This window comes from Hakea prostrata, chromosome 1, assembly GCF_041222555.1.
Source record: "Hakea prostrata isolate BN-2017 chromosome 1, UWA_Hpros_2, whole genome shotgun sequence".
In the NCBI taxonomy this organism is placed as follows: Eukaryota; Viridiplantae; Streptophyta; class Magnoliopsida; order Proteales; family Proteaceae; genus Hakea; species Hakea prostrata.
The window spans coordinates 3835021-3861668 of NC_142600.1; the positions used below are offsets into that span (position 1 = coordinate 3835021).

The window sequence follows — 26648 nt, forward strand, 5'->3', positions numbered from 1 at the left end:
CTTGCAACTACTCTTAGCTCATCTATAACATCGAAGGAAGATCAATCATTCTTTGCTTGTCTTATGAACTTATGATTTAATGACTTATATAGAACTTCTAATGGTTGTATAATTTTATTATTCTATTATTGAAAATTGAAATCGTGATACTCATATGGATGGAATTTTGATAACATTTAAGTTACATGATGCATTTGATACACTTGCTTTTCATTTATATGCCTTAAAGTTTTTATATTACATGTTGTATAACCTTGCATTCCCTAATCCTACAACATTTCGGTTTCACACTATGGGTAAACTTAGAAATCATACATAGGGTTGTTTTCTGATAAATCCAAGGCCACCAATGTGTTCAAAAGGCCTTAAATAGGCTAAATACCAAGTTTCAACCCAATTGGGACCCTAAAATCCACCGAAATGAGCCACCGAGTTGACGCCAAAAAATTGTATATCTCGATCGAGATCTCGCTGAGATGGTCGAGATCTCGGTTTTTCAAGGTGGCGAGATCTCGCTCTACCATGGTCTCTAGAACAGTCAGCTGCCATCATGAGCTTAAATGACAACACCAGTCTGTCAATGCCAGTGTACATAATTTTCATGCACTGAAAATGAGCCCCAAATTAATTGTTACAGCAGGGGATAGGGGCCGATGGTGTTGCAGAAGGCCCAAAATAAGATACTGCTACATTTCACTCTGATCGTTAGTTCGGTAAGTTGCATGACGTACTTGCTGCTTATACTTGCTAGTATTGCCTGACGAAGGGTGTATGCTGCCTGCTAATTGTCAGTCCTGGTTGCTATTTTTAATCTGCTAGTTGGATTACCTTGGTTTGATTATCTTGTCCCAGTTACTGAGTAGGTAATCCATTGTTATCTTAATGATGCGTTGTCATGCTGATGTGGAGCTACAGAATACTTACAATTCTTAAACCCAGTTTATATTTTGGGGATCGCACAATATCTCCAATCCTGCCAATGGATTGGGATAACTTAGGGAAATTGAAGATCCTCAGGAAAGACCTATCCAAATGTCGTACTGAGTGCACAATGATCACTCATACCCACTAATGCTGTTTCCAAGACTTGAACCCACAACCAAGCATTCACTTCAGCAAGTGAAAACTTGACTGACATGCCTAATATAAGTGACCTTGGGAGACCTTGGGAGACCTATTAATACTGTTAATTTGGGGATAATCAGACTTGCTGCTTGTGAGCTATCACCAGTTTACTTTGCTGGTTATTCCACATGTGATTCTACTGGTAAATGGGTTAGTGTAACCTAGTTGCTATTAAGTGAATCCAATTATATGGTTGGTCACATGGCTGAGTTGGACTATTAAATTTACAGAAAAACCAGCTATGAGTATGACACAAGCAAAAACAACGATACCATATCAGATCTTTGAAATATTTCAGGAACAATTATCAACAAATAACAATATAAATTCCAGACCAGCATCTCCAGATTGGCGTGGTTACCTGTTGCACACAGTAGACAACCCCCAAGGGACAACCAAGCATGGGTTGAGTTCCTTTTGAAGAAGTAATAGATGTACACAGGATTAAAAGCCCGAAGCACACTTCTGTTATATTTCACTAGGTTGTAGATCCCGATTCCCCCAAGGGAACAAAACCATATAAATAAAGCAGGGCCCACAGCAAGTCCTACTTTGCTAGTTCCAAACTTCTGTACGCTGAACAAAATTATAAGAAATGCAACTGAAATCATCAACACTTGATCTGCACAGAATTGGAAGAAACATTTTGTTATATGGCCTCCTTGCAGCTAATAAAGAATTGCAATCAATTAGATATATAAATGGCTAACTTACGGGGGATGGCAGCAAAGTTAGCAATCCAACCATGAGAAAAGTTCAAAACAGAGTATACTGAATACAGAATATTTCAACATATAATTCTTACACAACTTGCCAAATTAAATTATCCCACACATTTGGATAACGAGACCAATAACTAGAGTCATCACAAATGGATCCCTAGAAATGCAGCCTCATTTGTAGGCCCATTTTGTGCCTCCTTAAGAATGCCAGAAGTTATAACAGCAACATATAATGTTTTAGCCAGGGGTGAAGCACATCTTTTTTTTTTTTTTTTTTGCCTTATTCCAGCCGGACGGTAGGTCCAATTAGCTCAGTTCAGGCAAGGTTGGACTGAGATATCTCAGCCCTAGAACAATCAGCACAAGGTTGGACAAGCTTGGCTGCCCCTGTTTGCCATTCCCTAGCCTAGTCTGCTCCCTAGGTAAAAATAAAAAATAAAAAAAAGAAGGGGAGCGGGGGCAGCCATCAGCAACACCAATCATCCTAAAATATTTTGTTAACCTGTTATAAAAATTCAGGAAAATGAAGAACAAAGTTTTTCAAACAATGCTGATCAGGTTTGTGTCAATAGTTACCTACAACAAGACTCACTTTATCTAATAGTATACCAGTGAAAATAAATCTAACTTAATTAGTGGCTCTCAGGTGTCATCCCATTATTAATATAGTAACAGTGGTAGTACAACTAAGGACCACAAAACAGTAATATCAATGATACAGTAGATTCCAACACAATGATTTCTAATTGAATGATGAATCAATTGGCAGTATTATTCCAATGTGTTGGCACTAGTAAACAGCAGATTCAGCAGCAGTATTCTGCAGTTTATAAATCGACAAGCCAGTAGCAAAAACAGTCAAGCACAGATCGACTGAAGAAGGAAGAAGGAAATTAAAAGGGATAAAGCTTGGATCAAGTCACTCACTCTCACAGTCTCACCTGAGGGATTGAGTCTCTCAAGAACTCTCCCACTCAACTGCCTCTCAAAGCGTTCATGCTCAACATGAGCTGCTAAAACAGCATCTGGTCTTCATATATAAAATCAATAGATTACATCCATGGGTTACTTCCCTGCAAGGAAGGGAAATCCCATAAAAACTAGACTCTTGACAAAGTAAGTCCAGTCTATATGATTAACCAAAATAGAAAGAGTCCAGGGAAAACTATACATAAACGGAAGTAACTAAGCAAAGAACTAGTAAGGCTCTGTATCGTAACGTTCAATAAAACTGTTTCTATTGTTTTTGGGTTTTTTTTTTTTGTGGGGGGGGGCGCGGGGACAAAACGTGGAAGTTTTATCTAGCCCACTTTTTGTTAAGAATAAAAGTTTGACCAAAAGCAGAAACAAAAAGATGCGATGTAACCAGAAGGGCCAACCCCAGAAAAGCCCCCTCTAGCAGAAACAGGGTCTACGCATGCTGCCCAGCACCCTATGGCTCAAGGAGGAAGCCAAACCTGGGCAAGGATATTTTGGTCATCTTGGGTCCTCTAGTCAAACCCAAACTGATCCAATTTGATTCAGAGTCCTGATAGGAGCTTAGATTTACTTTTATTTTTGAATTCCCTGGTTGTTAAGTTATTACAGAGTCTTAGTACCTTTAGGAGTATCCTATTTCAAATTGGATTCCTTCTTAAATTAGAATTTGACATTCCTATTTGAATAGGAGTTTCTTGAAACAGAACTCCTTATGTGTTTTTGTGTCTAATTTGATTCCTAGTGTGACCCCTTCCATGCAAAGGCTACAAATATAGCCTCCCACATGTAATTAAAACAGCTGATGATTAGTAAACTTCTTTGAAGGAGAATAGAGGAGTGTTGGAGGTTTTTCCAAGGAGGAAGGCCTGCGGCATCTTGGAGCTTCCTGTTTTCTGCAGTTTTGATAAGTACTCACCCCCACCCCTACTACTACCATTTCCTTTCTTCTTCCCCTTTGTGCAATCCCATTCCCCTCCCCTCTCTCCTTGTAGAACCAACCCTTCTCTCCCAAACCCTATACTTTTCATATTTTCTAAACCCCAACCCAAATCCCTTCCCTTCTTACAACCACCACCCTCCACCCTTCCCTTACCTTTGACTTCCATCTCCCACCTCTTTTCCCTCATCTAAACCCAAAATTCTACAATTTAACTTCTTCACACAAACGGCAAACCCTAACAACCATAGACCTTCTCATCCCTATATCTATCGAACCCCACACCCAAATCTGATTCTCCTCTGGATTCACCATCCCAACCCCAACCCCTGATCCCAACCCCAACCCTGGCTACCCTTACGAAACCCTAAAATTGAGAAAACCTTAATTGTTGAAACCCTAGATTCCTGAATTTAAATCTGAATTTTAGAAACAACACAATTTTCACTAAAATCCTAACCCTAAACCTGCTGCCGAACCCTGTTCTCATTCCCCTCAACCCTAAGACACCACTCGGACTCCTAGAAACCCTAGCCGCAGGGTTTGGAAGTCTACATCCCCCAGCCACAGGGTGTATCTAGCCCAAAACAGCTGCTGTCCACCTTGAATTGCCCTAAAAGACCTAATTGCAGGGTGTTTAAAGACCTAATTGCAGGGTGTTTAAAGCCCTAATTCGCTGCTGGTTCAATCAAAGTGATCCTGTAATTTGGCCCTTAATTTGAGGGTTACATCAAGCTTCGTCCAAAATGCATACAATGAAGATGTATTCAAAACATGCCTTTGTTTTGCTGTAACAGCAGAATCAGTTTTTTCCCCCACAAAAGCCATAGAACATTTGTTGGTACAGAATTATTCCAGAAGTCCAGGGGAAATTTTGTTTCTGACTCATGCTAAAAGCTCAGATAATACAGAAACAGAAGCATTGCCATACAGAGCATTAGTCCTCCATGCTAACATGCTCAGATAATAGAGGGAAATTATACTGGACAGGTTAAATTGGTTTCATTAACACCATCAATCAACATCGACACTCCCCTTCTTCTTTCTTTTATTTTATTTTTTTATTTTTTTATTTGGGGGTGGGGGACTCATCCACGAGTTCGAAAGGGATGTTGAATCAGATTTACACAATCATCCTTTAATGGGAAGTAAATGTCAAAATAGCACACCTTGTCTACTGTCCCACCTTAGCTCCACCTCAAATAGCACAGTAGTTTAATTGAGAACCACTCCACTTTCTACAATATGCTCAATCATCAATGACAGGTCAGCAGTAGATTCCAGCAAAAATGATTTCTAGTTGAATGATTAACAAATCAGCTGTATTCTCCAGTTTGGAGGACTAGAAGAGCTAGGGGCAAACCGAAGATAACCTTAAGAGAAGTGGTGTGAAAGGATATGCATAGTTTAGGCCTTGTATCTAGCATGGCCTCAAATAGAACTGATTGGAAGGCCAAAATCCATGTGGCCAACCCCAACAAAGCTTCTTGTTGTTGTTGTTTCTCCAATTTGTAAATCTCCAAATCAGAAGCAAAATAAACACTCAACCCAAGATCGATCAATGAAGGAAGAAGAATATTAAAAGGGATAAGGGTCAGATCGAGTCTCTCACTCTCACCTGAGGACTATAAACAAAGTTCTGAGGAGAGCAAATGTATGCAGTATATCCCCATTTCCCAAAGAAGCTGTTTGTAGGACTTGATTCACTTGAACCCGTGACCAACCATTCAGTAGGTAACTACTTGATGGCGTTGTGGAACTAGTAGGGTAAATATGTATAAATACAACCAAATTGACTTCTGTCAAGTTTATATGAAAATATTGATGAAAAATTTAAATGCCTATTAATTGTCATTTGGAGAAACAATTTACCTTTCTCCATCCAGCGTTTCCTTAAAAGCACATAACAAATTCATCAAAACTTGAGAATGTACAAAGATGTACAAAGCACATAAAGCAGAATCAACAAACTCAATAGAACATCCACCCAAAACAAAACCACAACAGTATGGAAATTCCCCCAATTCATCTTAATTTACAGAAATCTTAAAAAATGACCCACCCTCTGTAATTCCCCCAACACATCCAAATTCCAGAAACCTTCAAAATTACACCACCCATTATCCTAGCAAAAGAAGAGTATTCCCTAACTAACCCTCTCCTAATTACACCCTTTGCATGCAAAATATATCAGCTATGTCATTTTCTGACCTAAGTTTGGAAGTGAAACTTTTCCATCTAGCTTTATAATATGACAATCTCTTCCTCCTTTACTCCACAAACTCCACATTTAGCAGGGCAATTTAAGTAGCATCCTCAACCTCATAGAAGGAAGAACAAGTTTGTAACAATAGAGCAAAGGGAAAGAAATTCCAAGCACTTGCTCAAAGGGACCTCAATTTAAGCTGCTGCGAAATACCAAAAGCTCTTACAAGAACAAAAAAGGCCTAAAACATTTTCTTATTAAGAACTTCCTAAATACGGGTGATAACAGCATAGTTTCAACTGTGACCACTGTTGCACACAGTACACCAAAATATGTTTTTGAGCATTAACTTCTTTCTACAACTGAGAACCAAGAAGGAAATTATGAAGGCGATGCAGAGTGTTTTGTAGACTCATATAAAAATCAACGGATATGCCATTACCTTGCTTAATTCCAGGTATTCCAACCTTTAGACCACCCACAGCTGACATCACTGCATTTAGAAGCAAATTACTTGAAAGATCAAAGGAAAGACGTATTAAGGACACATGCAAAAGAAGAAAAACCTAAGCACATCTAATATTTGCAGTAATAACATCAAAATATCCTCATGGCTCCATAAAACAACTTATACATGAAAGGAAACAGCTATTAGAACCTGACATTGCTGGAGTAACAACTCCATTGGCTATCACCATAGAAGTTCCCAGAAGCACTAATATCAGAAGATGTTTCTTCAGTGTTAGGGAAGACTCGAGCTTCTCCTTAATTTTGAGTGACCTCTCAAGTTCTGGAGACGGGACTTTTAGCCTGAAACTCGAAATGTGAGCATCAGCTGGTTGTTGATTTGGGAGAAGACTGACATTTGCATGCCTACAAATCAATGAATATAGAGCAAATGTACCACCTGCACAAGTTGCATACAAAAGAAATTACTGCACTGGAAGCATATACTTAAGAATGAATTTATTAAACAAGAAGGATGATATAATATTATGGTATGATTTTGTACCTTCACCATCATCATTGGCCCAAAGAACTACAAGAATATACTTGATCAGTGATATCAGGATTAAAGTATATAAAACCAGTGACAGCGCTCCAAGAACATCTTCCTCCCCACGAATTGGAGCCTTGTTGAACATCACGCTGAAGGTATATAATGGACTAGTTCCAACGTCACCATATACAACTCCGAGTGTCTGAAAAGCCAGTAGGATCTTCCTGCCTAGCGTAATGTCCTGCATTCCGAAACCATTCAGATGGCTCTTCACCCAAAAAGAAAAAGATAGCATATTGCAATGTTTCTTTCTCAACTTATCTTGAACAAGGATTCTCAGCCTTACACATCCTATGACAAAATTTGACAATATCTTTTTCCTTTCGCTTGGAAAAAAAGATTCGACAACATCACATTTCATACTTAATTGGTTTGGAATCAGAATATTGATCTAAATTTAAAATATCCAATTTCACCAAGGATCATAATTGGAAGAATAGGGTCATTATCAGCAAAATCTGACAAAATCTTGCAGTTTCACAAGGAGTTGACATCACATCTAGGGCACAACTCAAAACCTTGGATCAACTCCAGTCCACCATTCTTGGACCCCTGAATTTTACCAGATAATGGTCTTTTCTCGTACTAATTTTTTCCAGTCACTTGCATTAACACTTAACAGTGCAATGCAGGGTCCTAGAATCCTAGCCTCACTTAGCCCAAGCATACCAAACCACAATCCCTAGCACCTTTCTGTGCACTTCTGTTACACACAAAACTGCTGAAGGATGCCTCAATGAAGTTGACTCCAGGAACCTTACATTTGTTCATCAACTCATGTAATGCAGGTGCTATATCATTCTTAAAACAAGCTTTTCTTTACTCTGCAAGCTATTTCTTGTTATTCCAGCATTGAATTTGAGCAAAACCAAAAATCCACCATGTCTAGGACTCTCTTGGTTCCAAAACCTCTCATCATCCGGTCAAAAGCAGGTATATATATTGTTCTCTACCTATCTCTTTACTTCCTTTTCTTCTTCATTTCTTCATTTCCTCATTTTTTCTTTTTCCTCTTCCTACTTACATATCTAACATCACACTTTTTCCCCCTTTCGGTTATCTATTTTCCTTGTCTTCTGCTCCCTCCCCCACTCTTCAGCCAAGACCAGCCCAGGTGCTCTGTTTTAGTTTCTGCATTTTCCCTTTTTTCCTCGTTATCCATGCCGTTTGTTTTCTGGCTTGGAGTTAGTTCTACCCACCACCACCCCTTTTCCCTTTTACCTCCTATTCTTCAAATCCAAACAAAGAGGCTGCAAATATGAAGTTCTCAACCAATCCTAATAGGGTTTTCAGCCAAGAAAATATACTTGAGGAGCCCTCGTTACGAACAATCACAATAACAAATATTGGTTTGCTTTTGTTATGATTATTCTGTTCTTTAATTAGCAGTTCCACATGTGCCAGCTCAGTTGAACAGCCTAGCATTGCACCCTCTATTTGCACAAGCATGCACCTTGCCTAGCACCTTCAACAACTCTGAGTTTTACGAAGCAACTTTCACAGAAAAACAGAAGAAAGCACAAGCCTCAGTGCAGAAAGGGGAGAGAACTCTATTCTTACCGCTTTTTTTTATTATTTCTCGGGTTTACAAGTCAATGATTTATCAAGACTTTCATGAACACAAGATAACAGATAAATTAAGACAACCAAAATTTAAAACAACTACAAGGTAGGGTCAAATAAAGCCCACAATTGTCGCTAAATTGTTCCATCATTCAGAAGAACATCAAGCTTAATTGTGGCTAGCACTAAAAGTATAGCTATCACCCACTTCTGATGAGAACTCCAATTCTTTTCTTATATTTTTGTCTCTAAATAGAAAAGCCAATTCTGATATCAAAATATCAACTCATTCAAGGATCAGGTATTCAGGTTAAGTTCCACTAATAAAAACTGTCAGAATTGAGAGTGGTACGCAAAAGTGCAGTTCATATGGAAGGGTTAAACGAAACCATTTGAAGAACTGCAGCTATTGCAATCCAAAAAAAAACCAAGCCAAAATATCTCTCAAGGAATTTTTTCCTATTTAGGCATCCATCTGACATAGTTGCTGTTTCCTTGTTGGAACTAAGAAAGGTTCACCAACAAAGCCAGAAGACAAACTGGAAACAGGAGAATAAGTTAGAAAGATAATTACCAATAAGTATACGGCTGTTTTTTGGGGGTGGAGGGGGCTGACAAATGAGCAGGCCGCAAGTTTGGCGCCAACAACTATAAAATTTATAATTACCACCAACGGAACTTCACTACAAATGCCACCAAGGACAGCTTAATGGAGCATCAACCCGTCAAACATAGAATTTCCAATGTCACAAAATTAAATAGAATAGAAATAAGAAGATAAAAAGTTAACCTATTTTTCATTCTTCTGGTGATCACATGATAAGGGTGGGCCTTGGCGCAATGGTCGTGAACCAAGTTGTAGCCCAAGGTCAAGGTATCAAAACAGCCTCTCATCAAAAATTGATGGGGAAAGGCTGCATGGGAAAATTGCCAACCAGACTCTGCTTGTGCAGAAGTCTTTGGCACTGGCATTGCCCTTTCTTTAATTAAATGATCACATCATGGATGGGGAAGGAAAAGAAGAAAAATAGTACACAATTTACAAATTCCAAGAGTTGTGGAAGAGAATGTCAGAACACTAGTGCACAAAACATCCCAGAGAGGGGGGGGGAACAACTAGCATAATCACTCCCTTCCCAGCATGATCCACAATACATGGACTGAAAACATCATGGAATAAGTGAATAACCCAGAGGGCGGTTCTACCAGATAAAAATAAGCTTGGCAGACTCCACATCCCCCCCTTATCCAGCTGCATCCATCCAGCAAAACAGTAGGAGCCACTTCCCCCTTTCAACTGACTAATATGTATATGAGCCAAGCTTGATTGCAAGAAGAGTATAGAAGCTCAGCCCTCACAGTGTCCATCGTCCACAGGCCCCAATAATGTAATAACACTGACTCATTAAGTCTCTGAATAAGCATTATATACTCCTCTTATAAGCACGTGTCTGAATGAATCAATCCGATCGTGTGGTAAACAAAAGTTGTCAGTCGCCATATGTCAAATGTTGAGACAATGATGAGTGAGGGAGACTAGATTGACAAATTGAAAGAACAAATCCAGTCTCGCCAATTCACATTTGTCATTATTTTGCAAGCATTACACATAAGAGTATGAAGCAACGAAGAAACGAAGAAACACAAATTGACCAAGGTAGAAAAAAGAAACAGTTTATAAGAGTTTGAATCAGTTTTGCAGTTTCTCCAACTTTACAAACTAACATAAACTGACCATACTGATAAGAATGTTGCTAGAGATGTGAATTCCGTGGTCCATATGCGTTTGCTATTAAGTTTCAATTAGAGGTCAATCCATATTCAACCCATAGACCACTAATATTATGAAGCCCAGTCGATTTTTTAGAATTAGAAGTATTCATCTGTGTAATATAATATCTAAAGCAATTCTAGATTCAGAACCATCAAAAGAAGAAAAAAAATACAGTGACGTGGATTTCGGTTAATATCTATCTTCTTCAGTTACCATAGAGACAAACCAAAATATTCAAGCACATCAGATGAGTAGATTTCATATGCGAACGCAACAAATTCAAAACCAGAGACCAATAACTCTCCTACTAGATAATTCCTTAATAAAACCTTCACCTTGCATACCGAGTAACACAGTCCAGTATACTTATCAATTCTATCTATCGCAGTTAGCTCTCAAAGAAAGGAAAAGAGTTCGGGCCAGCCCTGCATCAGATAAACTACAGGCCATGAACGGAATCAGGTGTTTGTAAATTTGATGAGGGGATCTCGAGATGGAAAGAAATAGATCTGACTGCATTCAGTTGTATCAACTCTAGCCCGTCACACGTGGACATGAAAGGGTTCAACATACGAATGCTCTTTTTCCCCACTTAGAGAAACAATTGAGGAAGAATTTCAACCGAATTAACAAGCACAAAGCGATCAATTTCACATCCGTAAAACTAAATTCTGCGTTTAAAAATACCAATCAAAACGTAGTGAACTAATATTTAAAATTTTAAGATGGAGCACATTTCAAGAGACGTTGCAAAACGAAACCACAAAATAGGAATGAGTCCCAAAGTGAGAGACATACATCATAGTCGCTCCTCTGAGCTCCATGGACCTCGAGGGCCTCAACATCGAAAGAATCGATCCGGGGACCTGTCCTGATTAGTCTGTGCACCGCATTTTCTTCTTCTTCTTCGGATTCGGAACTCATTTGCCGATGTAAATCCTCGTCGTCTGCTGCATCAGAATCGTCTTCGTCCTGAAAAACCCATCTCGATTCGGACGAATCCATGGGAAATAATCCGGCTCTACGCCTCAGTGAACCCTCTTCCTCCATTAATTCTTCAGTTGCAAGACTTTGATCCAACACAGAAGCCCATCATGATCTTTAAAACCCTAAGCTATACCACCTCGCCCACGTCATACGATATAGGAAATGGAAAAGCTGTGCAGAGAACAGCCACCAAGAAAACCAATCGACAATGAATTAAAATTCCCGAAGAGCACAATTTCAGAAACAAAGAAAGTGATGTTACGAAACTGAAGTTTGCAATAATCAAAAGCTGCACGTGTTTGTTTCTGTTATAAACGCTCCTTCAAATCTTCTTTTTTTTTTTTTTTGGGTAGAACTCTCCTTCGATTCGTTATGGAGGTTTTTATTTGTTGCTTTGCTTCCGTTATTTTATTTATCTCTTCAATTCTCAGAGGCACACAGCCGACATACCTATATAAAAACAAAAAATATGAAATAGCAAAGCCAAAATAAATACAGACACAGGTGATCACTCATACATAATTCCTGGCTACGTGAGGACTGTCGCTATCGAGCAGGAGCCAGTAAGAGAACTAGGTTTTGACTGACAATAATGTTCAAAATAGGGGATTTTTTTTTTTTTTTTCAAACAGAGTAACTCTAGAGGCAGTGAAAGCTGGGTTCTTTTTTTTTGTTTGTTTTTTTTTTTTATTGAGCGGTGGAGTAAGAAATCCACTATTGATGTTGAATGCATGCATTCACATTTTGTGTTTCCGTGTGGTTCACTTTGTATTTCTTTTTCAAATTTCTACCGAATGATGTTTTCTTTTATTGAAGAAAGAAAATAATGAGTGTAAATGTCCATCTTGGACCTAAGATGCGAAAAGGTTTTGCTTTCTAGTTAAACATCAACCATGTGAGGCTCTAGCCATCCAATATTATTTTGTCCAATAATAGATATCTAGAGTTGTTAAACATGTACACTTTTTTTTTCTTGCCATCTTTCATGAAATACATTATAGGGGTTTTTGATCCACTAACATTCGAATACTCTACCTTTCTCGGCCTGTATTTTAAATTGTGTCACGTGAGTAGTAAAGTACATCTAACTCTTATCCTTTCCCTTGATGAACCTTTACACTTTCTCACTTGGTCGTTAAATATATTATGTTGATTATATTGAGGAGTCTTAATGCCCTAACAACAATGGTAATAAAATGCATGCAATTGGATCACTCTCGGAATACAACAAATGGCATTTTCGAGACCCAGTGGCTCAATCTTCCTTCATTTTAATTAAGGATCTTTAAAATGCAATGTACTCATTTTCAAGAATCGCACAATTATCAACAACCAAGGACTCATGCAACGAAGGACGGAGGACCAACATCTTGAGGCTAAGATCATTTGGTGTATTCTCCAATCTCTACCAATGACGTTGCCCCCAAAATCTTAGCTATACTTTATTTTGTGTGATTTCTATTCCAAAATCATTTAGTAGCTTCTACGCCATGGATTATTTGATTTGGTTTTTATATATCGGGCTCTCTTTGCTATGATTCGTCTTTTTTGTTTTTGTCTTAGAGTTTATTATCAAAACATAAAAACTAGTTGGTAGCCCATAATTATAATAGAGCGAGGAGTGAACAAACATTTTGAGCACCTGTCTTCAATAATTTACATGCTATGAATCCTTTCACCCATCTTCTATCTCATAGAGATTGCAAACAAGGTCCTTCACAAATTATTGAACAACCCCATTCTTAATCAAGTTGTTATGCTGTGTTGATAGGATTTGACAGGTGTCCTTAACAATGTGGCATTATATCCTTTACAAAAGTGAAATTCAAGTCAATTTTGGTATATTAATGCCATTATGAAGCAAGTTTGCACATTGGCGTCAACATTCTCTTTCATCCAATTTCGTTTTACCAAGAGACCTATGAATATCCTCGCTGATTTCTTAGCCTCATCTTGTATTAGGTAAAAATACTCCTAGTGGCATACCCCTCACCCAATGTTTTGTTGTTGATAGTTCATTTGTCTTTGGCATGAGGTTTTTCTCTTGGGGCTTTTGAATTAAATTTTCCTTTGGTTGACTAAAACTAATTCAGTTGCAAAGTCTGCATATTTGTCAAATTCGTGCATAATCAAAACCAGTCAAATCCTTGCAACTCTCTTCGATTCACATTATACTGAATTTGTTGCTAGTAATCAACAGAGAGATAGCGGGACGGGCAATCACACAATTTTTTTTGTACAAAGTGGCTTTATTAAGCCGGGGGATGGAGATACTAATATGCCTCAGCGAGAGTCAAACCCACGACCTCTTCACCATTATTGTTTCATATATATAGATACCAACATTTAGTTTAAGCGTTATCCTGTGGCTCATTGTCATTTATAATCTATGCAACTTATATTAGTATTTCATATCATACGGAAGCAAACTGTACTTGATGTAGGCAAAGTACTTTAAAATTCATCATTTTATCAATGCCCTTTCTCAAAGTGGAACATATTTGGGATCAAATTCTCACCCATTTTTAATAAGATTTATCCATTTGGCATTACTTAGTACATCACTTGATTGGTTTGGCCTAGGAAACAATGGAAGGACACAACCATTAAGTCTTTTCTTCCCTCACCACTAGACTTTTAACCATACATTTGTCCCAAGAGGTCTCAGGTTCATGGATTTGGAAGCACCCAAAGTCTGGTAGGTATAGTGTCAAATTTGCATATTACTTAAGGCTGTGTTTGTTTGCAAATGTGGGGTGGGGAAAAAAATTTGGGCCTCACATGTAATGGGATGAGGGAGAATAAAATGAAATTGAGGGATTATGTAGAAAATTGTTAAATGTGGGTTCCACTTTTTTATTTTCACATTTTTCCACAATTTTTCACGTATTTTGTAATGTTTGAAAAATGCATAGAGTATAAAAGTTAGCATGCCACGTCACCATACAAGATTCATTAATTCAATAAAGTTTGTCTCTAGCTTTCCCACTCAAAGCAACCAAACAAGTAACTTTTAAGATTTAATGAAAATTTTTGATTTTTCCAAAATTTTCTCACCCCATATTTATTCCAGCAAACAAACACAGCCTAGCTATTCTCTCTTGTTATTGGGGACTATCACAAGCATTCCCATCCGATCAAACAAGTTTGGACCAAACATTGTAACATTAACACTCTCCCAAAGATCTAATCATTTTTATGGAAAGTTGCCCATGATGCTATACCAACACAACTTAATATCTTTGATATAAATATTGCCTCTTACGCATGTCACATATTTTAATTCCAATGCATACATTATTTCATAGCACTCATGCTAGAGCTAGTTGGAGAATTTCCTTATCAAGATTGTCTACTTCTGAATTTCATGGAAACACTCTAAGGGAAATTATGGATTTTATTGAGGGCAGGTTTGTGCATTCTAACCAGTTAGATTCTGTACACTCCACATGGAGTACATTGTGTTTGGCTTATCTGAATGTTTGGGAATTCTTCCTTGTTTAATGGCTACATGCCACCCCTTTTATATATCATGATTTTTCTTTATAGATTACATTGGCTAAAAGACAAGTGGTTGGAGTAGTCTTATTTGGGACCCAGGTGGATAGTTTATCATTGCTAAAACTGTAGATTGCATTGGCTTCTTGGCTTTGGCTCTTGAACTTGAAGTTATCAAATATTCTCCTCATTTTGCTTGATCTATGGGTATCCAACAAATTGCAGTCTTCTCTGATTGTCAATATGCCATTTTGTCCCTTAATTGGCCTAGTTAATCCTTGGATTGGTCAGGTGTGGGCATCGTCGACGACATTCTTAATTCAGTCTATGTGATTTTATAGGCTCTTTTTGGTATCAATCCTAATTCTCTATTAAGTCTATTTAAAATAAATAAATATAAGAATTCATTATTGGTCGATAATGAAAATTGTTTGGTAAATTTTGTCGAAAATAAATTATGAAATGAAAATAAGTTTGGTGTTAAAATGAAATTTTGTTAGTAAATAATAGTGATCAAGTGATAAAAGAGATAAAAAAAAAAAAATATGGTTTTAAAATAAATAAATAAATATATATATTGACTATTTTACCCTCATATTAACCATCAAATTTGAAGTAAACTTATGCATAATTGAAGATAATGAAATTTTCACCATAATTCATAATAGACAAGAAGTTCATATATTTTGGAAGTTTTTTCTATTATTTAAATATAAATAAAACTGATAATAGATGCCAAATAACTTAAAATAATGAAAAAAACCTCATAATTGAAACAAAAAAGTGCCCTAGTACAATTGTGTTTTGTTGATTGGTCGAACAATTGGCATACAAAATTTTTAGCTAAAGGTTATAGGTTTGGGCACAAAAAACCCAAAGAAGAAGGAAAAAAAATGCTAATGTTCTGGTAAGTTTACACTTAATAAAGTCGGGTGGCTCACTTAGACCCCTTATTTATAGACTCTTCTTTTAATGCCTCTAGTATTTTGTATAGAGAGCTTAACCTAACTCCCCTTGTGACCACAAAAAGAAAAATAAATTAAATAGCAAATCACATGATGCTTTTTTCTTTCACATGGGCCTAGATGGATGACTATCTTGAGAGTGTCATTCTTGTGATTGAATGTCAATTGATCCGTTGATCTACACAAAATGATTTTAACTAGTGTAAGAGACCAGTACCAGCGGTGCCGACAGGTTCACAATATCTGCAATTAAATTGTGATATAATGCTTTAGGTCCCTCAATAGCTTTGGTATTGGTACCATTTTCCAAAGATTTTCATCAAAGATACTTACTTGATACAGACCTTCAATTGTTTGAGGAAGAGAGGGGAAACAAGTGAGATTAATTTGGAGAAGAAGCAAAGCAGCCAAGGGCTCACTAAGAAAAGGGACTTTCGCTATTTTACTTTGAAGTCTAAAGCGTGCAAGCAGTCAAGCATGTATGCATAAGTTGCATTCATAAATTACTGAGTAGTAGTAGAGCATAAATGCGTATAGTTTCATCGTGGTTTTAGTTTTCATGTTTTGTTAGTCTCCTATAAATAGAGGTATCTAAGATGTACGACAAACATGTCCGTTCCGTTATCCTATTGGTGGGTAAATAATAGTTTTTAATTTTTAATTTTTTATAAGTGTTGAAATCATACTTGATTACACAATAAACAAATATTTGTGTAATAATAAAAAAAAAAAAAACTAAAAATTTGCATAATTCTCACTTTCACAATAGATTCATCTGCTTTCATAAAAAGCATTGGTGTTTCTCTAAGTAGGGTTCCAAGTGTTTCAAAATCCTAATTAGTTTGAAATATGTAATAAGGTACAAAGTTTAGATTATCCATACATAGTATGAGCTATTTGTGTTAAAAAAGGTCAAAAAAGAATAAACATAAGAACCAAGAAATAAAAGGGACACCATACAATCCCTAAACAGTACTTTTTTTTTTTTTTGCCAAAAACCCTCAAACAGTACTAAACATGATCAGAAATATTTTTTTAAATAATAAATTATACCGGAACAGTTATAATTTCATGTAATTCGTAAATAAAATGCTACAGTGACAATTAATCATCCAAAGGTCAAAATTAGAACCTAATTAGGAATTGAATATAATAAATTTATAAAATTAAACATAAAAAAGAGGAGAGACAAAATTAGGAGAAATTTTAGGAATTTATTAAATTTAATTATTAGTTGAATTTTAATTATAATTATTAGATAATAAACTATCACAGTATCACGTGTCGCAATCTTAGGTAGAATTACTGGGAATTGTAGAAGATATGAACCGGGTAAAACAGTCATAACACTCAATTATTATTGACCAAGAAAAAAAAAACTCAATTATTAATTTTCTTAATACTTATTGACTCTATGTTATTGGCATCCAAACACAACCTAGAGAAAGAAGTGAGGGGTTTACCAAAAAAAAAAAAAAAAAAAGTGAGGGGTACCAGTGCAATTTAAAGGAAAGTTAGGGGTATATTTTAACCGACGCACGGTGACAGTCCCACATGTTAATTTATGGGGAGAGAATTCTGTGCGAGGGGAAAAACTCTGTTTTGCTGAGAGCCTCAAATCGAAACCCTAACCCTTATCGCCTCTGAATCTCTCTGCAGTCGTAAGTTCGTAACTCGTAATCATGTCTCACTTCGGAAGATCCGGCCCTCCAGATATCAAGGACACATACTCTCTTCTCGTTCTCAACATCACTTTCAGTAAGTAATTATTGATTTGTGCAGTTTGATTTGTCTCCTCTCTGTAGTTTGCTTCAATGCGTTTTTTATTGTTCTTCTGATTCCTTGTATTACGTACTGTTCTTCATTAGGAACCACTGCAGATGATCTTTTCCCGCTGTTCGATAAGTATGGCAAGGTCGTTGATATCTTTATACCGAGAGATAGAAGGTTTGAAGATTTATAGCGATCCCTCGTCGATTTGTTTTCTTATACTACATACTTACGCAGTCTGTACCTTAAGCATATTTTTATCTTGTTTTTTCTTTATTTTTCCGTATTTCCAGAACTGGGGATTCACGTGGGTTCGCTTTTGTTCGATATAAGTATGCCGACGAGGCACAGAAGGCAGTGGAAAAGCTCGACGGTGAGCCTGTTTTTTGTTTTAGTGTGCGAACTGGGAATAGGGGTTGTGTTTAATTGATCGCTAATTTATTTTTCATGATTTCATGTGTAGGAAGGAATGTTGATGGTAGAGAGATTATGGTTCAGTTCGCCAAGTATGGGCCAAATGCTGAACCAATGTGAGTATTCAGCTTGTTACTAGTGTTTTGCTTCTCTTATCTTGGGAGTTTTAAGGGCCTGTATTATTTATTGCTCACATAGAAAGAAGAACCATCTTATCTTTCTATAACTTGTTTGTTTGCTTGGGGATGGCTACTTTATGCCTCATGTATCATCTGTTTTGGTGATTGTTCCCTTGATATATGTGATACTGAAAATGGCGGATGTAGATTAGCATATAGAAAGGTTTGTTGTTTCATTCAAGTGATTCATCATCTTTTGCAGTATATGTTTCCCTTTTGTATTCCATTTTGTTGTTAACTGTGCTAAGGTAACCTATAATGGGTTAACCTTAAATTGTCGGTGTTTTGTACACTTACATACCTAGGATAGGACGATGTTCTCCATAGACTTAGTTCCATTTTATGGTTGTTATTATATTTTAAAATGAGGAGTGTAACTACAAGACTGAATATGCATCTGTTTTTTTTGGTTTGTAATTCAGTCGCAAAGGAAGGATAGTGGAAGTTTCCCCAAAGCCAAAAGGAAGGTCAAGAAGCCGAAGTCCCCGCCCAAGGTAAAAAAAGCTTTGTGATTGCTTTATCCTTTGAATTGCAGTGTGGTTGGAATTATTGTATGGCCATGATATTTTCGGTCACAAACCCTTCTCTCTCTTTATATACCTTGGAAGCACATCTGCTATTCAGTAATAAAATTTACCATTGAAATGCCAAGTAAATGCATCTGCAAGTTGGAAAACATGCTACCAACGTGATGTATTATTTTATGATTAAATTACTGTGAGATCGTCGTATTAGTAGTTGACTTTATTCCTTTTCCTATTTTCCACTATGTATCTCTGGAGTATGTGAAGTTTTGTTTACACATTGTGAGCATGGGATTATGCTGTGGACTCCAAAATAGGCCTTACTGTTGGCTGCCTTTTGATTGCAAAAAGTTATATTTAATTTATGTGATACCTTTCATGGTATTCCTAACAAGAATTGAACTAATTATCAAATTATCCAAAAAAAAAGCTAAAGTTCCCCATTTATTCGTTTATGCTTTTGTTGTTGATTGTGTGCATTATATGTATTTTAATCATTATCGTTGTTGATTGTGTGCATTACATGTGTTTTAATTATTATAGTAACACTATTGTTTACATGGATCTAGCAATTGGCCTCAAAGCCAGATCATATGATAATTAAAATTTCTTGTGGTTGGTTTATTATATGATGGTTGATCTTTGTTCATAGGTCTTTAAAACCATGTTCCTTTATGATTCATTGTTTGCAAATTCTTGGAAACTATAGAACTTCAGAAATAAATAAATAAATAAAATTCAAAGACTATTTGAATTTTTTTTTTAGCATTTTCGTTACTGAAACATTAAATAAAAATTTTGAAAGGGTAAACTTTTATTACGAAGATAAGAATTTTAAACTCTTCTTAGGAAGGTAGGATTCTTTCTTAAAAAGTTTAGGTCCTTTACTGGATTGTAAAGTTTTCAAAATAAAATGTATATATTCTATGGGTTGGTGGAAAACTTGCTGGAGCACCCACTGGCAATTGCCGGGAAACCCACAAGACACTACGGAGATCCTGCTGGCACTGCCAGTAACTCGTCACAAATGAAGAAAAATATTTGTTTTATTTTCATTTGTAAGACATAAACATAAACATATTTGGTTTGATTTAGTTACTTTTTTTTTTGAATACTAAAACATAAATGGCATGGTGGGAGATCTTGTGAGATATCTCGTTTTTTCACATAGGCGAGACGAGATGGAGGTTGAGAGCAAAGAGTCGGGATATCTCGTTGTATCTTGCCATGTCTCGCCTTGGATCTCGTTGGAACTCTCAAATTTTGCATTTTTTGTGGATTTCAGCTGGATTTTCACTTGCAACTACTTTTAGGACATCTACAACATCGAAAGAAGATCAATTATTCTCTTCTTGTCTTATGAACTTATGATTTAAGGACTATAGAACTTCTAATGGTTGCATAATTTTATTATTCTATTCTTGGAAATTGAGATTTTGATACTCATATGGATGATTTTGATAACATTTAGGTTATTGGATGCATTTGATACACTTGCTTTTTATATTTATATGCCTTAAAGGTTTTATATTACATGTTGTATAACAGTGCATCCCCTAATCCTACAACATTTTGGTTTTAAATATGGGTAGACTTAGAAATCATACATAGGGTTGTTTTTGACAAATCGAAGGTCACCAATGTGTTTAAAAGGTCTTAAATAGGCTAAATACCACCCTAAAACCCACCGAGACGGGCCACTGAGTTAGACGCCAAAAAATTGTATATCTTGAGTGAGATCTCGTTGAAATGGTCAAGATCTCGATTTTTCAAGGTGACGAAATCTCGCTCGAGCGAGAGATCTTCTACCATGACAAATGGTTCTTTGGAATAGAATGGCTCCAAAAATGTTTTTGGAATTTGTTTCGTGCTATGGAAATGTTTCTAGAATCTGTTTTGTGCTACAATATTGTTCCACTTTGAATATATATTAATTTCTTGATTTTATATATAATTCAGAACAAAAAATTGTATTGTGGATATAGTTGTTTCTTTATATGAAAGGATCTCATGATATATGGCTGCAAATAGGATTACATAATATTATGATAGGATTATATGGAACTCACAAAAGTGATAAAATGCAATTTTATCTTGATATATCATGCTATCATTCTATCATACTACTATTATAAAAGCACAAACTGAAAAGACATGGCTACATTTTTCTTCCCAGAATACCCTTGCCTATTCAATTCATTAGATCTTTAAATCATTTAAGAAAAATGTCTAAAATTGAGCACGATCAAAGGGCATGGTTACATTTCTCTTTTCCAAAATAACTTTGTTTATTCAATTCATTAGATTTTTAAATCATTTAAGAATAGTGTCCAAAATTGTAATTATGATTCATAAACACAATACTTATTAATAGAATAATTATCATTAATTGATCTAAAAATCAACTCAAAGAGAAAAACGTACAAATTAAAAAAATAATTACACAAAAAAATTATATTCAAGAACACATCACACGTGCTTGTGCACGTGTGTCATTACTAGTTTGTGTGTGTGTGTGTGTGTGTGTGTGTGTGTGTGTGTGTGTGTGGTGTGTGTGTGTGTGTATATATATATATATTGCAGCAAAGCGATGGTGTTCACCCAAAGGTGTCATTCATCAAATTATAATAATGCATATGAGTGAGTAGCCACCTGATCCAAACTGCGGTGAAAAAACCTTTCTTGTAGACAAGATTGTTCATATGATAATTAAAACACATGTAATGCATACAATCAACAACGGCTGCCTTTTGGTTTCGAAAAGTTATATTTAATTTATGCGATACCCTTCATGGTACTTCTAACAAGTATTCAACTAATTATCAAAATATTCAAATCAAAAGGCAATAAAGCTGATCAACTTTCCCTGCTTTTAATAATTTTGGTTGTAGTTTAAGGTTCTTCATGCCTCTCTCTTTAAGATTTTAATGGAATTAAAATTTATGCTATTGATTTGTTAGTTTGGACTCTGTAAATGTTACTCCAGAGGAACGCATTAAAGTTATATGGTGTTTTGGTGTGTGAGTTAAACTGATAATGCTACAGTTATTAAAGAAGCATGTTTAGATAGTATTAAAGAAGCATGTTTAAGCATCACTATATAGTAATAATGAATCAAAGGAAGCATTTGTTAAGTTGTTCTGTTCTCAGTAAAACAACATCTTAATGGTACTTCAGCTCAGAAGGAGTGTCTGAATGTGTCTGTCCTAGATTTTCCTACATTGGTAATCACTGTGATCAGGGTGGCGGCTAGGACTTGTACAAGGAAGTACGATTGTCATATTCTTGTATTTCACATGTAGAGTGATTTTGGTGTTCATTTTTGTAGAGGACCATTGCTGGAGCTGTATTGCAAGGTGAACATGATTGGTTCATTACCAGGGAAAAGCTCATAGTAGATATTTATCTGGATCATTATTGGTATTATGTACTAACACAAATTTAGTTGTTGAACCTGTGGCATGACTCCTGTAAATTCTGGAGGCAGCTGAAAAGCATGATGGAGTATCTTGTGTTTCATTTTCGGGAAAAAGAACTGTCGGGAGTGCCCCCATGCCAGCATTCCGTGTTTCCTTGCTTCTCTCCATTTAAAACATGAAAAAATTTGTCTGCTCCTTGTTAGAGGGATGAGTGATGTATACACATGGAATGCTTGCATAGGGCACTTCTTATCATTTTTAGTCTTTGTCATTACAACTAGTCATATTTAAAAGCGTCCTACTTTAGTTTCTCTGACTAGTATTTCTTGTCCTAGAGAACTGCTCCAGGAGTTTCAGTGTTGTGAACTGGATAAATTTTCCTGCAGAATATACTTTGTGCAACTTGTGATTCTCATGTAACATGCAGAAGCTGATCATGAACATTTCAGGTACCGGGATGATTACAGGGATAGGGATGTCAGGAGGAGAAGTAGGAGTAGGAGTAGGGGTAGAAGCGATCGTGACAAGTACCGTCCCAGGGAGAGGGATTATCGTCGTCGAAGCAGGAGTCGCAGTCTAAGTCCTGATTACAGCAGAGGTCGTGGCAGAGGCAGGAACGATGATGAGGGGCGGAGAAGTCGCAGCCGCTCTTACGAAAGGTCCCCCCCCCCCCCCCCCCAAAAAAAAAAAAAGTGCTTCTAATTTTTGAATTGTTTTATCTTGCTATTTATTTTGCTTGACACAATCTATGCTTATTCTGTAGTGCTTCCCCGGCTCGACGTAGTCAAAGCCCTAAACGTAGTCCGTCTCCGAGGAAGTCACCTCCGTCTAGGGATAGAAGCCCTGGTCGACGCAGCCAAGATGAACGTTCTCCATCCCCTAGAAGTGTTTCTCCGCGAGGTCGACCTGCTGCTTCCATGAGTCCATCTCCTCATAATTCAGATGCCGATGTGAGTTCTTCCGCCATTTTTCATTTTCTCCTTTAAACATCAACATGTTTATCTGGATTAAGTGTTATTGAATTGTTTTTGCAGGAATGACGGAGTAGCATGGCTTGATATAGTTCTGAATGTTGGAAAATTATCATCTTCGTAGCTGTATTGTTACAAGAAAAGAGCATTTTGGACGTGCTTGTCCGTGTCAAAGTACTAGATGCTAGTTATGGTAGGCCTGGACTTCATTTGAAGGTTAACAATTTCGTTGAATTTTGTTCATCTTTTCATCTAGCCGAGTTAATGGGCACTTTGACGACTCAAGTAAAGTATAGTTTTGTGTATGTTTTGTGGAGTTTGCAAGGGATTCCAGAATGTTTATTATTTTCTTATAGTTCTCTTTCCATTTTCTTCTAAAGTATGCGCATGTTAATTTTCTTCTAGTACAGTCATTGGAGTTGAGACACGGGTGAATCAAATACCTGCTGTTTTATAATTATGATCGTGAAAAGAACTAATGTGGCTGATTGGCGAGATCGTGATATTGTAGCTGTTGATGCTGTTTTGAACTTGATGGATGATGTTCGTTTTGATGGTCGTTGCAAACAACAGTATTCTGATGGTTTTCACTGCCTAAAATGTTAAAATGATTTGTTGATCTAATGTGTGGTAAGAAATTTTATTTTGGGGCGGGGGGTAAATGTGTGGTAAGATTTATGATTAAATTTTCTTCTGATGGTCTTTACTCATCCGGATTTTGGCATTTTACCTGAGCAAAACCCCCCATGGTCTTCGATGGTTGTAAAGTTTTGAGCTCTGAAAGAAGTAGTCATAGCTGTGATGACCTGAAACATGGTCGGAAGGGGTTCATGGTTTACCTGTAGCTGATGCTGCAAGTGGATCGGCCTCGTTCAGACATTCATGCTGAGTTAAGATGAGGTCTATTCCTGAGCTGACTGCCATTAAGCCATGGTAACAAATCCATAGTTTAGTGGTTTTTTTTTTTTTTAATTTTTTTTCTTTCACTCAGGATGTTGGTTAGACATCAAGTCATTTAATGTCCAGCTTTTAGGGTATTGACTTCTGTTGCATCCTGTACTGAGATGTGATAGCACATGGAGCTGTAGCTGTAGCTGTGAAGCTGTAACGGATATTGGCATCATGTACTGCAATGTAATAGCACATGAAGTGTTGGCTGTACCTGTGAAGTGGTAGCCGATATCCACATAATGCTGCAGTTGATTGCTTTCCTAGTTGCTGGGGTCGGGTTGAATCTGATACTACTGATTTTGGTGCTGAACAGCAATGGTTGATCTGGTATGTCTGGTTGCAATCTGCTGGTATACTGCATTTTTGCTCTGCAGATTGCTGTTGGAGCTTTTGTTATTTTGACTGCACTTGTATGGCAACCTTGGAAGTGAAACTAAATATTATGAGGCAGGTTTTTGAACTGATGTACAACCATTAATCAGCTGCTGCCTTTATACTGCTCGTGTCATAAAAATTACATTGCCCAATCAATATTGGACATGACATAACATAATATTACATAGACATCAATCCGTTGTTGTTGTATAGTAATAATTATTTTGAGCTACTGAGAAATTATAATTGCTTATGGCTCAATTGTGTGTTGAGCTCTAAATTCTTCTGCAATTCTTGACATGCTATTTCTTGTGGCAAAGATATTTTGTTTTGTCTGCTGAATTGAATTTTTGTTGCCCTTCTCTTGCTTTCCATTTTCTTTTGCTCTCTGTCTTGTGTAGTTCAGTGATAACTTGATGATGGTCTTTAAAAGGAGCGGTCATTCTTTAGCAAGGAGATTGAGCCTTTAAATCTTTTTTTTTGGGGACCAATTCCTCTTCAATTAAACAAAACGTTGAATGCTCTACTATGTTTACATGCAAGTGAAACGATTGAAAGAACATTTATTAGGTTCAGGAAATACAAATACAGAGCACCAATCCTTGCCACATGGAGTGTTCTCTGGGTCTAATAATTCATGAGCTGCGTACCATTTGGATGCTGGTTTTGCTCTTCCTATCTATGCGTCAGCATACATCACATTTTGTGCCCAGCATGATGTCTGTCTAATTCTCTCCCTGCAACACCCCTCCCTTTTCCCAAACAAACAGAAAAGTGAAAAAGGGACATTATTTTCATGCTCCAGTGACACATCCAATCAGGAGAATGGTGGAATGAATAGATGAATGACAAAAGATTGTATAAATCATGTTGCTTGTGAAACCTGTTACTTAACAATTTTGATTCATATTTCAGCTTCTAATCTGACAGTACAGGGAAATCTTGCTTGCTACTTATAGCTTCAACCAAGGTGAAGAGTGTTTTTCACTAGGTCTTCCAGAATAGTTAAGCGTTAGGCTTTTTTCCCCTCTTCTTCTACCTCTCCTCTCGCTTTTCCCTTGTTGGTCTTGTATGCTGTATGTTGTATTATTGATAAGTTGATCTTTCTTTATAATCTTTTTGCATGATTGGGGCTTACCTTTTGTTGAATGCCTTATCCTTGGTTATAAGGTTATTGGCTTCTCTGTAATATTACTGGTGTACATGTAATGAGATGATATCTTGCAATGCAGTTTGGTTTTTCTAAATTTGTTCAATTTACTTCAAGAAGGCCTTTATATTGTCAATGTGCGTTTTGGTGTTTATATTCGTTCAACTTCAAGAAGGCTTTGCTCTTGTTTTTTCTTCTTGGCTTTGCTCTTGTTTTTTTCTTCTTTTTTCTCTCTTTTCCAATTTGCATGTTGATTTTTTAGTGGGCTTTGTTTTTTGACAATTAGCATTTTGACCATGTATAGAGGGTGGGCTTAGCCACAATGGTGAGGCTTGCTCCATTGAGACCAGTTGGTTATTTGAGTCTCAAAAGAGTCACGGCTGCATAGGTTAGCTCCCTACCCAGACCCCATAGTGGTGGGAACCGTGCTCCCATTTTGTAACAGCCAAAATTACAATGTGGCTGGATTAGTGATTAGAAATGTTAGATTATCCAACCTTTGCTGGTATCAAGAAACTCACAAAGAAATTAGGGAAAAGAAAGATAATGTTCAATGGGTGATGCCAATTATGGTTTGCAGATTTGGTGAATATTGGAATATACTTCCATCATTCCATGTGATTCTTACGATGTTTGAATCCTTGTTCAGTTGTAGTTTGGGGTATGCCATACTGATGAGGCAGCTTTTGTGCAGTAAATTTGTTGTGGTAATGATCAATCATTCCATTTATTGAGAATCAGAGTTGTCTTGATGGCTATTAAACTGCTGCTGTGTCATCCATTACATTGGGAAGCAGGGGAGGGATCTGGTGAATGGTCTCCTGATGTGAAGTTTTTACAGTGTTTTCAGTTGGATTGTGGAAGATGGTGGTGTGATATAATTACTGTATTGAAATAACATAATGGGTATGATGCTAGTACTATAGTTTCTTGTGTAGGATTTTTAATAATATTAATAACAACTTTGATTGTTTTGAGAAACCTTGGTACGATACCAAGGTTGTTTGGTTATAATCTATAGGTTATGGCGTCTGGAAATAGCCCTTTTGAAAGGAGTTTAACGTTGTGTATACAATCTCC

At 36.7% G+C, this 26648-nt stretch overlaps 2 protein-coding genes across 6 annotated transcripts in view; one reads left to right on the forward strand and one right to left on the reverse strand.

The window, feature by feature from the left end:
* Window positions 1–11690, reverse strand: part of LOC149026756 (potassium transporter 7-like) — a 32573-nt gene extending 20883 nt beyond the window's left edge. The window contains exons 1-5 of the mRNA XM_089155977.1: window positions 11164–11690; window positions 6981–7209; window positions 6627–6875; window positions 6411–6461; window positions 1487–1747 (exon numbers count right to left, since the gene is read on the reverse strand). Of these exons, the coding sequence (XP_089012103.1) occupies window positions 1487–1747; window positions 6411–6461; window positions 6627–6875; window positions 6981–7209; window positions 11164–11415 (1042 nt within the window). The 5' untranslated portion in view covers window positions 11416–11690. The remainder of the gene's footprint in view (window positions 1–1486; window positions 1748–6410; window positions 6462–6626; window positions 6876–6980; window positions 7210–11163) is intronic.
* A 5674-nt stretch (window positions 11691–17364) lies between these two features.
* On the forward strand, window positions 17365–25762 carry LOC149026757 (uncharacterized). 5 transcript variants are annotated; one of them, XR_016173513.1, is made up of 10 exons: window positions 17365–17573; window positions 17684–17762; window positions 17879–17958; window positions 18049–18115; window positions 18601–18672; window positions 22571–22780; window positions 22885–23071; window positions 23156–23285; window positions 23503–24025; window positions 24119–25761. XR_016173513.1 is itself a non-coding variant. In XM_089155989.1 (8 exons), the coding sequence occupies exons 1-8, from the start codon at window positions 17498–17500 to the stop codon at window positions 23159–23161; spliced, it is 777 nt and encodes a 258-aa protein (XP_089012115.1). In that variant the 5' UTR covers window positions 17365–17497; the 3' UTR covers window positions 23162–23491. The 5 variants fall into 5 exon arrangements, 1 of the variants encoding a protein (XP_089012115.1); XR_016173512.1 differs by having other exon boundaries at window positions 24166–25760; XR_016173511.1 differs by having other exon boundaries at window positions 23498–25762.
* The last annotated feature ends 886 nt before the right edge of the window (window positions 25763–26648 follow it).